The following is a 13,670-nucleotide window of genomic DNA, read 5'->3' as shown; positions in this document are numbered from 1 at the left end:
AGGTTGTGTCATCTGCATATCTGAGGTTGTTGATATTTCTTCCAGCGATCTTAATTCCAGCTTGGGATTCATCCTGCCCAGCCTTTCGCATAATGAATTAGCTTCATATATTAGTTTCAACTTTTAAATTGAATTACTGAAATAAATGAACTTTTCCACAATAGTCTAATTTTCCGAGTTTCACCTGTAACATGCTGTCTCCTTCCAGTTCTATATCCTCTGCCATGCTGTAAGTTGTATTTTCTATCTGAAGTCCCTCGGATGACCTTCTGGGCTGCCTGGCAGTGCCCCCCTTTCACGCCTGTGCCCCCCGCTTTGTCTCCCCCCAGCACGGAGGCCGGTCCGGACTTTGAGCTGAAGGTGGAGCTGTACAGCGCCGGCCTGGAGGAGGACTCTGTCCTGGGCAGCACCCCCAAGAAGCTGGCCAGCCGCCTGAGCAGCTCCCTGGGGCGCTCGTCCGGCAAGAGGGTCCGTGCCGCCCTGGATGGGGTGCCCGGGAGCCCTGTCAGCAACGGGGGAAGCAGCCCCCTCCAGCTGCCAGCCCCCAGCGTGGCGTGAGTATCCTGGGCCCGACGCCCGGCCGTCTTCGGCAGAATTCGCACCCGCTGCCCGCCCCCTCCGGGCTCACCCGCCTCTGCTTCCTTCCAGGGGCCCCAAGTACCAGCTGCTGGCCTGCACCACCCTGCGCCTGGCCCACGTCCAAGACGCGTTTCGCACTCACGACCTCGCCGTCACCGGGAACGGTACTTGGAGCAGGGTTTTTTGGGGGGGTTGTTGGGTTTGGGTTTGCGGGAGCAGGAACGTTCCTGAGTGCAGTTTGGCTCCGAGGGTTTTGTGCAGACACGGAAAGTGCAGAGACCCACATTGCGGGAGTCAGCTAGTGGATGGGCAGGGGGGCAGAGGGTCCCTCATGTGGGCAGGGCAGGGAGAGCTCCAAAGCTCTTTGCTCCACTGCGGTACTCCCTGCCTAGTTTTGGCTCCTGCTAAAAACATTCCTGATTAGACAAGTCTGTCCAGATGTTCGGAAAGTTGATGCGAGTTTTAATCTGTTTTAGTGTTTCAACTTTTTGTATGTTTTAAAACTGGTGGTTTAATAGTAGTAGTAATAATAATAATAATTAATAAAAAATAGTAGTCGTAGTAGTAATAATAATACAGTGGTATCTTGTTTTGAGTCTGGGATCCGTTCCGGAGCCCCGGAAGCTCGACGAAACTTGCAGTTTCAAGCATTCCTCCTTCAACTGCGTCTGGTTGGAATTGCGCAAGTGAGGCGCACATGAAATGCCGTCATGGCGCACCTCAAAGGCCCCAGGGGAATGGTCCCTTTGGAGAAGAGTTGCCTTTGGGTGCTTTGGCTCTCGGTGGGCATTGTGTGAGCTCTGCTCCTGCAATAATAATAGTAATAATAATAATAATAATAATAATAATAATAATAATAATAATAATAAAAAAATAATAATTATACCCCGCCCATCTGGCTGGGTTTCCCCAGCCACTCTGGGCAGCTTCCAACAGAAAATGAAAAGTGCAATAAAACACCAAACATTAAAGACTTCCCTAAAGAGGGCTGTCTTCAGATGTCTTCTAAAAGTCAGATAGTTCTTCATCTCCTTGACATCTGATGGGAGGGCGTTCCACAGGGTGGGAGCCACCACCGAGAAGGCCCTCAGGTTGGCACTGTAGCATCTCAGAGACTTTATTTATTCATTGCCTGAGATTTATGCACCACTTTTTTGTAAAACAAACATCAGAGTGGTTTATAAAACATAAAATTAGCAATGACAAAAAGGAACAACAACCATCATCATCACTTTTAATCTGTGTACCGTTTTTCTATCTTACGATACTCAAGGCTGTTTACAAGCTGAAGAAACAAGGAATGTACATCTTATAACAATCAATGCGGTTCAAAAATGTGATAATAAAACATAACTTTAAAATAAGCAATCAACATCAAAAATGTAACATTCAACGATCATTAGAATAGTATAGAATAATAATAATATCAGCATATGGAAATTAAACAGAAATGCACTATTAACAATTACAATAAATAATTTCTAAACTGCAATCAATAAAACAACATAAAAGCATAAAAGAATAAAACACAAATTGAGGAGCAGAGGCCGGATGGTGGAGCAAGGCAGGTGGAAAAAGGCCTTGCCTGGGGAAGTCTCTCCCCCTTCCTTCGAAAAAGAGTTGAAAGTTAAAAATGACAATAGGCTAAAAATGGACTGAAACGTCCTTCGTCTTTCTAACATCTGGGCAGGCTTCTCTCACCAAGACTGTTTTCAGGAGGCCCCCAAAAGAGTCCAGACTCAAGTGGTGGGGAGTTCTGACGTCTCTTGACGTTTTGTGGAGCTGCTGCCGCTGAGCCTGTTCCACCAATGTAGGTGGGCAAGTGGCCTCTCTTTTCCAGGAGGGACGAAGCCCCCTGCCCCCTCGTCCCTCTTTTGGGGCCCAGACCTGCCTCCCCCTGACCCCCTCCTCTTCTCTCCCCCCCCCATCTAGAGGAGAGCTCCTTCTGGCTCCCCCTGTACGGCAGCGTCTGCTGTCGCCTGGCAGCCCAGCCCAACTGCATGCTCCACCAGGTCATGTGCGGCTTCCTGAAGGTGCAGGTAAGTGCTGGGGGGGGCGCTGCAGGTAGGGAAGGGGCTGAGAAGGCAGGGGACCCGCATTTTGGGACCCACACCCCCGGGCAGAGGCGCATCGAGAGCCATGCGCTCAAGAGATGGGCTGATCCTCTCCACCCCTTCTCTCTCGCTCTGTCTCTCTACTCAGCTACATTAGGAAAGATGCAGCGATTTGGATGTGCTATGAACATGCCACACCAGAAGGCGGAAGAGAGCAGGGAATTTTAAAACACAGTTTTCTATATAGATTTATTTTTTTCGTTATAACGATCTAATTCAGAGGTCAGCAAACTATGGTCTGGGGGCTGGATGTGGCCCACCAGGCCTGTAAATCCGGACCGCGGACCCTGCCACTCTGGGCAGCTTCCAACAAAATATTAAAATACAATAGTCCGTCAAACATTAAAAGCTTCCCTAAACAGGTCTGCCTTCAGATGTCTTCTAAAAGTCTGGTAGTTGTTGTTCTCTTTGACATCTGGTGGGAGGGCGTTCCACAGGGCGGGCGCCACCACTGAGAAGGCCCTCTGCCTGGTTCCCTGTAGCTTTGCTTCTCGCAGTGAGGGAACAGCCAGAAGGACCTCAGTGCTGGACCTCAGTGTCTGGGCAGAACGATGGAGGTGGAGACGCTCCTTCAGGTATACTGGGACTTTGAGGCCATTTAGGGCTTTAAAGGTCAGCACCAACACTTTGAATTGTGCTCGGAAACGTCCTGGGAGCCAATGTAGGTCTTTGAAGACCGGTGTTATATGGTCTCGGCGGCCGCCCCCAGTCACCAGTCTAGCTGCTGCATTCTGGATTAGTTGTAGTTTCCGAGTCACCTTCAAAGGTAGCCCCACGTAGAGCGCATTGCAGTAGTCCAAGCGGGAGATAACCAGAGCATGCACCACTCTGGCGAGACAGTCCGCAGGCAGATAGGGTCTCAGCCTACGTACCAGATGGAGCTGGTAAACAGCTGCCCTGGACACAGATTTGACCTGTGCCTCCATGGACAGCTGTGAGTCCAAAATGACTCCCAGGCTGCGCACCTGGTCCTTCAGGGGCACAGTGACCCCATTCAGGCCAGGGAGTCCCTGACACCCACCTGCCTCCTGTCCCCCAAAAACAGTACTTCTGTCTTGTCAGGATTCAACCTCAATCTGTTAGCCGCCATCCATCCTCCAACCGCCTCCAGACACTCACACAGGACCTTCACCGCCTTCACTGGTTCTGATCTGAAAGAGAGGTAGAGTTGGTTCACTGCAGCCTCTTCCAGGACAGAGAGAGGGGAGAGGGCTGCTCTCGCACTTGGGTCCTGGTTACCCCTTGGGGCTTCTCATTGGCTGGATGACTCGATGGGCCCCTCTGGCCTCATCCTGCAGTCTCATCTTCGGTCCTTCACTGTAGTGTGGCAGGGCAAGGGTGTGGCAGGCAGATGCAAGGAAACATTTGAACATTTCAGGGCAGCATAGTTTAGTGTCAAAATGATTTTTTTTATTTGCAGAATATGGGTAGAAAGGCTTCTTTGTGTCGATGGGGAGATGAGATCTTGCTTGTCTCAAATTAGACCGAATAGAAATGAGATTACCCAGCAAAAGGAAGCTGATGTCTCTCACTGAGATCATATACATACTTAGGGAACATATGGAAGAGGCTTGTTTGTAATTATCTTTTGGGAATGACTCATATCCTTGTTTTACGCTTTCTGGATTCCCAGGATCATATGGTAAAGCACCGTATTTTTCACTCCATAAGACACACTTTTTTCTTCCTCAAAAGTAAGGGGAAATGTCTGTGCGTCTTATGGAGCAAATGTGTGGTCCCTGGAGCTGAATTGCCCAGGGGAGAAAAACAGATGGTGCTTTTTTATTTTAGAAAGAGGGAAGGGGGTGTTGAAACAATAAAGGATGCTAGAGATAAAGGAGGCTGCCTGGGAGGGGGGAGGTAAAGACAGCAAACTTGCAAAGGGAAGACTAAATTAATGAGGAGAGAAATTAGAAGAAAAGGAGGAGCAGAAAATTGCTCCAGCTAAGGAAAAGACACTAGGGCAAACAAGAGGGAAGGGAGTGTTGAAAGGAAGCAGCTGATCGTTTGCCAATCGGGGAGAGAGATAAGGGACGCTAGCGATAAAAGAGGCTGCCTGGGAGGGGGGAGGTAAAAGCCCATGGATCCTCAGGATTTTTGCACTGGGTCACCCCAAATTGACCATCAGATCACATAGCATGTCCATGCACCAAAAAAAATAATGCACCCACTGTTTCGTGATGCAAAAACGTGGTTACAGAGCACGGATCCACATGGATCCTCAGGATTTTTGCATTGGGTCACTCCAAATTCACCATCAGATCACATGTCTGTGGCCACAGCATGAACCACAAAAATCATACACCCACTGTTTCATTCAGAATATTTCTTTTCTTGTTTTCCTCCTCTAAAAACTAGGTGCGTCTTATGGTCAGGTGTGTCTTATAGAGTGAAAAATATGGGTAGTTGTGTTCTATGTTATAAATCAGACACTGCTAGGAGTTCTTTCTTTCTGTTTTCCAATGTATTTCTTATCAGTAAAAAATTTGGTGTGGCACAAGCAATTTTTTTTACCTGTGGGTATACGGTGGTATACAATTTTATTTTATTTTATACAAAAAATATTCTGAAGTGGGAGGCAGGGAGCGTTTCTGCTATGGGGATGTGCCCCCCCACCCAGAAGGGGCTTCTGCGCATGGGTGAAAGGGATTTGGAGGGCAGGCAGGGAAGAAGGACAGCGCCCGTCCTGGGGAGGGATGAATGTGGAGAGATGGGTCTCCCTCCTGCTAAACACAACACCCCCCTCTCCTCCCCCCCCCATATTTGTGCAGCAGGGGGAGCAGCAGGGCTGGCTGAGGCTCTTCTGCCTCCTGCGAGGCTCCAACCTCCTCTGCTACCGGCACCCCAAAGACGTCGAGACGCAGGAGGAGCCGGCCTTCACCATTGCTATCAACAAGGTAGGGGGGTGATGTCTCAGACCAGGTTGGGGGGCAGAACATTGGGGGTCCCCAGTGACGGAGGAAACTGCTCAGGCACCCAGAGGGGCAAACGTGGATTGGAAGAAGTTTAAGGAATATTTGAAAAAATATGTTAATATTTAAATCTTAGCTTTGGTGGAGGCTGTAGGGTTAGAAGTTGAAGATAGTGTATTTTAAAACAGTATTATTCATAAGTGATGAAGTTTTTTATGGTTAAAGTAAGTGATAAAAAAAAAGATGGTTAGAAATTGTGATATATGTAAATTGCTAAAGATGGAGTAAAATGAAATCAGATAAGTGGGACTTGGGGAAGCCCACCTAACAAGGTTTAGGAAAATAAGGATATGACGAGAATTTTTGTATGTTTGTTTTTCTGTTTGTGTTCTTTATATTTGTTATAAAATGAATAAAAAAATTTGGGGAAAAAACCATGATGTGCAGCCGGGGGCAGGACAATCCTCCCAGGGGTGCCAGCACTGCCCGCCGATCGTGCAAATAGGCCTGGCGCTGGCTGCTGGGGGGGGATGCGAATGGTGCCCACCGGGGGGTGCATCCCTGGCGACCAGCGCTGCAAGCTGTGCGTATTTGCGGATTTTCTCAACGGCGATCATGCCAATTGCAGAAATCCATCCGCTGGGGGAGCCAGCGCTGCTGTGCTGATCTGCCCGGGGGGGGGATTTTGTTACCCCCCTAGGCATGACACCTGGGGTGGACTGCCCCCTGCCCCACCTTGTGATGCCCCTGCTTGTCCCCCCCCCCAGCCTTCGCTCCATCCTTCTCATCCACAGTTGCCAACTAAGCAGGTTTTCAATGCAACAGCTGCCTCCGCCTTCGGCCGCGATTTCTGCCTTGCGGGGGGTTGGGCTGGATGACCGCTGGGGGTCCCAACGCTACCAGTCTATGACTCTCAATTGGCAGCACAGCCAGGCCAGGGTCTGTCCATCCATGTTGTGTGTCAGGTGTGTCAGTGTCAAAATGGAGACCTTGCCGTTTTTGAAACTCGCTCTTGGCGACTGATGATGGTTCTTCCCTGCCCAGCTCACGGCACCCCCAGCCCTGTTTTGTCTTCCCATTTTTAAAAAGCACACATTAATCTCCCCACGTCTGCCTTTGGCCAGTCGCCATGTGCAGAGTCCTTATTTCAGTTGGGTGTTTTTTTCTGGTTTTGTACAAATGTACCTGTTTTTCCAGGGGACGCAGGTGCCGCTGTGGGTTAAACCACAGAGCCTAGGGCTTGCCGATCAGAAGGTCGGCGGTTCGAATCCCCGTGACGGGGTGAGCTCCTGTTGCTCGGTCCCTGCTCCTGCCAACATAGCAGTTTGAAAGCATGTCAAGTGCAAGTAGATAAATAGGTACCGCTATATGGGGTTGCAGCGCTCATCTCGCTTTAGTGGCCGAGGGAGCCGGCGTACAGCTTCCAGGTCATGTGGCCAGCATGACTAAGCCACTTCTGGCGAACCAGAGCAGCACACGGAAATGCCGTTTACCTTCCCACCTGAGTGGTACCTATTTATCTACTTGCACTTATATGTGCTTTCAAACTGCTAGGTTGGCAGGAGCAAGGACCGAGCAACGGGAGCTCACCCCGTCGCTGGGATTTGAACTGCCGACCTTCTGATTGGCAAGTCCTAGGCTCTGTGGTTTAACCCACAGCACCATCCGCATCCCTATGCCTGGTTTAGTCCTCTATAAATGCCATCTAGGTTGGTGCCCCCCCCCCGTTTCCTGTGGGAGGGAGTTCCACCGTTTAACTCTGCGCTGCGTGAAGAAGGGCTTTCTTTGTCCTGAATCTTCCAACCTCCCCCTTCCTTGGGGGTTCCCTGGGCATCTCTGGGTGTGTCTGCGCATGCGTATATTTCCGCGCCTGAGGCCCCTTTGCCCCCCCCCCAGGAGACGCGCATCCGAGCCACAGAGAAGGACCCCAAGAACCAACTGCACACCATGTCCGTGACGAACCGCTATGGGGGGGAGGAGGTGACCCACACGCTGCTGGCAGAGTCCCGCTCCGAGACGCAGCGCTGGATGGAAGCCTTCTGGCAGCACTTTTACGACATGAGTGAGTGGGGGAGGAGAGACGGGGAGGGGCGGAAACACGGGGGGGGGAGATCAGGGGCAACAGTGCCCTCTCTTGCTCTGCCCTCCCGCTGCATCCTTGTCCCGCCTCACAAGGGGGTCGTGGCAGGAAAGGGAGGCGAGGGAGAAGCTGAGCTGGACCGTGGAGGCCCCAATCCAGCCACCCCCCCCATGCTAGGAAGGTTTGCTCCTGGAGGAGGCTCTCGAGAAGCCCCTGCCCTTCCCAGGAGATTGGGGGGGGGGCTAAAGAAGGACAGCTGCAGCCCCAATCCAGCAATTCTCCACCTGTGGGTCCCCAGATGTTCTTGGACTACAACTCCCATCATCCCTGAACTCTGGCCTTGCTAGCTAGGGGTGATGGGAGTTGTAGTTCAACAACATCTGGGGACCCACAGGCTGAGAAAGGCTGCCATGGCTAGGCAAACTAAGGCCCAGGGGCTGAATCCGGCCCAATCGCCTTCTCAATCCGGCCCGCGGACGGTCCGGGAATCAGGGTGTTTTTACATGAGTAGAATGTGTCCTTTTATTTGAAATGCATCTCTGGGTTATTTGTGGGGCATAGGAATTCATTCAAATTTTTTTTCATAATATAGTCCGGGCCCCACAGGGTCTGAAGGACAGTGGACCAGCCCCCTGCTGAAAAAGTTTGCTGACCCTGCCCTAAGACCTGCCGGGTCGGCCAGAGGGGATCCTGTCCTCTGGTGCACGTGGGGAGACCGCTAGGGGGCAGCACAGTGCCCCCTGCCTGCCCCACAGACGGCCAGCAAAGTGGGAGGGGGTTCCTGGCATGTGAGCCAACGCATAGGGGCTGAGGTTCCTTCAGCCCCCCCTTAAAGTATTTGAGCGGCAGCCCCCCCCAAGTTGATGGGGATAGTGAACGGGCGCCGTGTCTTGTGATCCATTATGTGGGGTGGGGCTTAACTATTTCATTGAATTTGCCCCCCCCCCCCCGCCAGGCCAGTGGAGGCACTGCTGCGATGAGCTCATGAAGGTGCAGGTCCCCTCCCCACGGCGCCCCATGGCCCTCCTGCAGAAGCAAGGCTCCCTCTACCACGAGATGGGTGAGTCTCCAGAGAAGGGGGTCTGCAGAAGCGGGGAGGGTTGGGGGGCTGAAGGGAAGAGAGGGGGCTCTCGGGGGTGGGCTGGTGGCTTAGGGCCCCCCTGAACTCACGGTGGGGAGGCAAGAGGGTCTCACCTCCTTCTGCCCTTTTCTTCCTGCCTGTCTCTGGGGCTCCGTCTTGCCCCCCGGTTTCTGTGGGGCCTGCCCCACACCTTGCTTGCGCCCAGATGTATCCGTGTCTGTAACTCTCTGCTCTCCTCCTGCTCTCTCTTTGCATGTCTCCCCTTCTCTTCCTCTTCTTCTCTGTCCTGTCCCCGACCCCTTACCCCCCACCCCCAGCTCTCCCTGGCCCAGGGGGGCCGCCCCCCAACTGCGAGGGGCTGCTGTTGCAGGACAACGCTGTCTCTGCCGAGATTCGAGCTCTCCTCTCCTCGTATTACAGCGACAGGTGACGTAACCCCCACCCAAAGCTGGACGGGGGGAGGGGTCCTCTGGGTTCCCAAAATGGGGGGGGGCTGGCTGGCAGGGAGGTAGGTAGGTAGAGGGTGAAGGAGGCAGGAGTACCCTTTGTGTAGAGAGGGGTGGGCAGCGGAGGCACCGGCAGAGCCCCTGGGATCTCCCACTGACAGGGAAGGGGGCTGGCGGGGGCTGTGGGCAGTAGGACCCAGTGGGCGCCTCCATTTATGTGTATGTTGTAAACCAAAATTGTCCTTTTCCCTTATGGGGTATCCAAGAGACCATATAGAGTCCTTACGTGGGTTCCCTATTGGTAGGAGAAAATAACAGAGGCCAACCAGAGAATATTGAGAAGCAAAGCAGCTCATAAGCCTGATATTTATTGATCTGTTGCAACAGGGTCCTCACTCCCCACACGCAGGAGGGAGGAAGAACCCAGAACCCAGGTGTGCCTGCCCTTATATAGACATTTTAAATTCCCTCCCTGGAGTCCAAGACTACCCCTCCATACATCATACATACATCACAGAAGGGGTGTAACCTAAGACCACCCCCAGATACATCATACCTACATCACAGAAAAGGCGGTCTACAGCAGAAATCTGAGTGCTTTGTTTATCTCCTGTCTGCCAGGTTACCTGTTTAATGGTCACTTGACTGGATTGCCTGGGGAGCCTGGCCAGTCTTTTGTAATGATCCATACTTAGTTCCTGAGCCAGGTCACAGGCTCACCCTATTCAAACACAGGATTTGTGAAGAAAAAGACAATGGGGAGGCTTTTTCATTTTTCTTTGACCTTGCAGAGAAAACATTTGGTCAGTTTGGGAATCAAAATGGGTTCAGGTCTTCCTGTGCTGATCTATGTATGTGCATGGTTGGTACACTTATGAACATTTAACATACCGTATTTTTCGCTCCATAGGGCGCACTGGACCATAGGGCACACCTAGTTTTTAGGGGGGGGAAATAAAGGGGGGAAATTTTATTCCCCCCTCCCCAGCCCCAAAGAGCAAAGAAGCCAAGACAGCGATCCATCCCGCTGGCTGTCTTGGCTTCCTCTTTAGCTGTGCGCAACCTCTCCAGCCGGGAGAGGCTGTGCGCGGCTTTGGCAGAAGCCAAGGCAGCACGTGTATATTTTGGAATTGCTCAGTTATGCAGAGAGGGTGCCAGAGAGTCGAAATGGGAAGGTGGAAAATAGTCATGCCCTGGGCAAAACTTCCTTATTGTGGCCAAGTTCTTCTGACGCTTGAGATCATTTAGGCGCTGACAAATTGGATTGTTGGCTTTACTAAAATGCAAAGTGAGTAGCTGTTGTGGGGATAAACCACAAGAGTGAAGTTTTCGATAGACAGTTTTAATCCAGGCACTCCTGTGACAATTTTGCACCACCAGGGATATTAAACCAGGGGTGATCTGAAGCCAATACAGTAGACGCTCAGGTTGCGAACGTGATCCTTGCAGGAGGCGCATATTCAACAGCTGAAACCCGGAAGTAACCCCTTCCTGTACTTCTGGGTTTTGGTGGTCCGTGGCGCTGTGGGTTAAACCACAGAGCCTAGGACTTGCCGATCAGAAGGTCGGCGGTTCGAATCCCCGCAACGGGGTGAGCTCCCGTTGCTCGGTCCCAGCTCCTGCCAACCTAGCAGTTCGAAAGCAAGTGCAAGTAGATAAATAGGTACTGCTCCAGCGGGAAGGTAAACAGCGTTTCCGTGCGCTGCTCTGGTTCGCCAGAAGCGGCTTAGTCCTGCTGGCCACATGACCCTGAAGCTGTACACCGGCTCCCTCGGCCAGTAAAGCGAGATGAGCGCCGCAACCCCAGAGTCGTTCACGACTGGACCAAATGGTCAGGGGTCCCTTTACCTTTACTAACCTGAAAAAACGCAACCTGAAGCATCTGTAACCCGAGGTGTGACTGTAGCTAAACTCCTGCCAAATTCCATCTGGTCCCAGTAGCCCCAGCAGGCTCCAGATGTTTCTTGCTTTGGGACGCGGCTTCCCTTGGGAGGCGCATGGAAAGGGACTCTGGGGATCTGCCACTCTGGAGGTCCTTTGCAACGGCCCCTCCACTAATCTCCCCCCGCCCTATTTTTCTCCCCAGCTATTGAGCCGGCGGACGACATTGAGGCCGTGACGGAGATCCTGGCCCGGCGCTTTTCTGGCCTGGGCCCCCCGCCCTGGCTGTCCCTCCTGGAAGGGTCGTCGTGCAGCGCGGCGTCCGACAGCGACAGCGTCTCCAGCGCCAGCCCGTGCCCCCCGCCGCGCCCGCCCTGGGGCCGGCCCCGCACCCTCTCCCTGGACGCCAAGCTCAGCACTCTGAAAGGACGCTCGGGGCGCCCGCCAGGGCCGCCTCCGCCCCCCAGGGCCAGGGGCCCCTCCGGCTCCAGCTCCTCCAGCAGCAGCAGTGGCAGCCCCACTCCGGAGCCCGAGCGCCCCCCTCGGCCCCACGCCCGGCCCCGGTTTGACCCCCGCTTGTGGCTGCAGTCCCAGGTCTGAGGAGGGAGGGTGCTGGGGCCTCCAGAGGTCCACTAGACTGGAAGCAGGGGACTGCAGGAGGCTGGAGCAGAGGGCCTGATGTGGGGCCAGCACCCCACACACTCCAGTCCCCCTCCCCGCCACCCTCTAACAAGCCATCAGGGCCCTCTCTTCACTTCTGGACCAGTTGCCCCCCACTTGGGGGGCACAGCCTGTAGGGAGCGCTCTTATGCCCCAATTGCCAATGGGGGGGCTGGCTGTGTAACCGTCCTGACCCACAAGTCTCCTCTTCAGCAGGGGAGAAAAAGCACCTTTTTCCTTTGAGAAACTGGAACAATTTGGGGTGGGGAAATAAACGTAAAAGCGGGGGGGGGGTCCGGTTGGCATCTCCCCCGCCAGAAGCAGGAGCTCATTCGTATTGGTTGCTTTGTGCAAGCCGCCCCCCAATTTCACCACCCCCAGCAGTGGCCCCAAAGATCAACCCCCGCCTACCTTGCCCTCCGACAGCCCCCCATTTTTCTAACGCTCCCCCTGAGTTTCAGGGATATGTGCCAATTCAGGAGGGGAGGGGCGGTGCTTGCTGCCAAGTAGGCAGGCGTGACCCCCCCTCCGCATCTGTGGGGCGGGGGGCAAACCTGCCTCTTCCTTTAATATGCATTAAAATGTATTTAACGATTCCTTTGTCAATGCGAGAGGTGGGGTCTGGACTGTGTGTGTATGGCTGTGTATATATATATTGGGGGGGGGCTTCAAAAGAGGCTGGATGGCTTTGGTGCCAGGTGTCCCCCAAAATTATCCATCTTCATCCTACTTCCTTCCAGTGCTGAGGCCTTGGTAGACTTTATATCCCTGCAAAAATTGGGGTGGGGTGCATGGGTAGAGCTGTTTGACATTTTCCCCCTCCCTCAAATAAACATAAGTATTTTCTTGGGGGTTTTCTCAGGGGAGCTTTCTGGGGGTCCCCCAAATGCTACCGCAGAGGCCAAATTAGCTACTGCTAGCCCCACATCTCTGAAATTACACAAAACAAACGAAATACCCTGAAAATCCCCGAAACAAGAAGTAATCGACTATAGACTTAAACTAAAAAACAAAAATCAAAAAGTTTAAGGAAAAATTAGAGAAACCTAGAATTGAACAAAGCCTTAACGGGATGCCAGCTACAAACCTTGTTTCACTGAACTATTCAGTTTCCTCCGAAGAAAATAGAGAAATCATAAATCTTAACTGATTTTAAACAAACTCGAGAGCAGGGCTGAAATGCTCCCCTGGGTTCACAAAAAAGGTTTGAAAACCTAAATGGCAAGTTTTAGACATAGCCCTAATTAAAGAAAGCCAAGCAGTAAGTAATAAGGAGTTGAAGACTCGGCTGTGAAAACTCTAGTATTTCCTTTACAAAAAGTTTTGAAAAAAACTTTCAAAGGAATAGGAGATAAGCTGGTTTAGGTTTTAAACAAACTCAAGAACGGGGCTCAAATGCTCCTTTGGTCTAGATGTCACTGCTGATGTTAAAGACTGGTGAGCTTTCTGGTGGTCCCCCAAGCGCCACCGCAGAGGCCGGGGGAGATACTGCTAGCCCCCCATCTCTGGGCTATGGGACCCCTGGCTCCCTCCTTCCAGTGAGGTCTGCTGGGGGAGGCTGAGTATTCAGAGATGCGTCTGTGATGTTCCCCCAGCAGCATGGAGGGCTGGCAGACCCCCAAGTAGGGAGGGAGGGATCAGAGCAAGCCTTTGTCTTCTGCCCAGGAGGACTTGGGTCATCTCTGAGCCAGGGCGGCCTGCTCTGACTCTGCTGCTTTTTGTAGAATGCTAGAGTTGGAAGGGGAACCCCGCGGGCATCTAGTCCAGCCCCCCGCAAGGCAGGAACCTTTTGCCCAGTGCGGGACTCAAACCCATGACCTTAAGATGAAGAGTCTCATGGTCTACCGACCGAGCCCTCCAGCTGCCGCTTGCCTGCCTGCCACCCTTTATTTATTCATTTTCATAGAATGACGGAAT

General features: G+C 52.5%; 1 protein-coding gene across 5 annotated transcripts in view; it reads left to right on the top strand.

Annotated features, from left to right (window-relative positions):
- Nucleotides 1-12,347, top strand: part of RTKN (rhotekin) — a 35,390-nt gene extending 23,043 nt beyond the window's left edge. For 3 of the 5 annotated variants that reach the window (XM_053402255.1, XM_053402256.1, XM_053402257.1), the window contains exons 6-12: nt 330-554; nt 649-743; nt 2,512-2,618; nt 5,465-5,590; nt 7,502-7,667; nt 8,641-8,745; nt 11,299-12,347. In XM_053402255.1, the coding sequence (XP_053258230.1) occupies nt 330-554; nt 649-743; nt 2,512-2,618; nt 5,465-5,590; nt 7,502-7,667; nt 8,641-8,745; nt 11,299-11,693 (1,219 nt within the window). In that variant the 3' untranslated portion in view covers nt 11,694-12,347. Of the gene's footprint in view, nt 1-329; nt 555-648; nt 744-2,511; nt 2,619-5,464; nt 5,591-7,501; nt 7,668-8,640; nt 8,746-9,083; nt 9,197-11,298 lie in introns of those variants that run through there. The other 2 variants (XM_053402258.1, XM_053402259.1) reach the window with 2 other exon arrangements.
- The last annotated feature ends 1,323 nt before the right edge of the window (nt 12,348-13,670 follow it).

Source organism: Podarcis raffonei, chromosome 9 (genome assembly GCF_027172205.1).
Source record: "Podarcis raffonei isolate rPodRaf1 chromosome 9, rPodRaf1.pri, whole genome shotgun sequence".
In the NCBI taxonomy this organism is placed as follows: domain Eukaryota; kingdom Metazoa; phylum Chordata; class Lepidosauria; order Squamata; family Lacertidae; genus Podarcis; species Podarcis raffonei.
The sequence above is the reverse complement of the archived record's forward strand: the minus strand, read 5'-3'. Positions and strand labels throughout refer to the sequence as shown.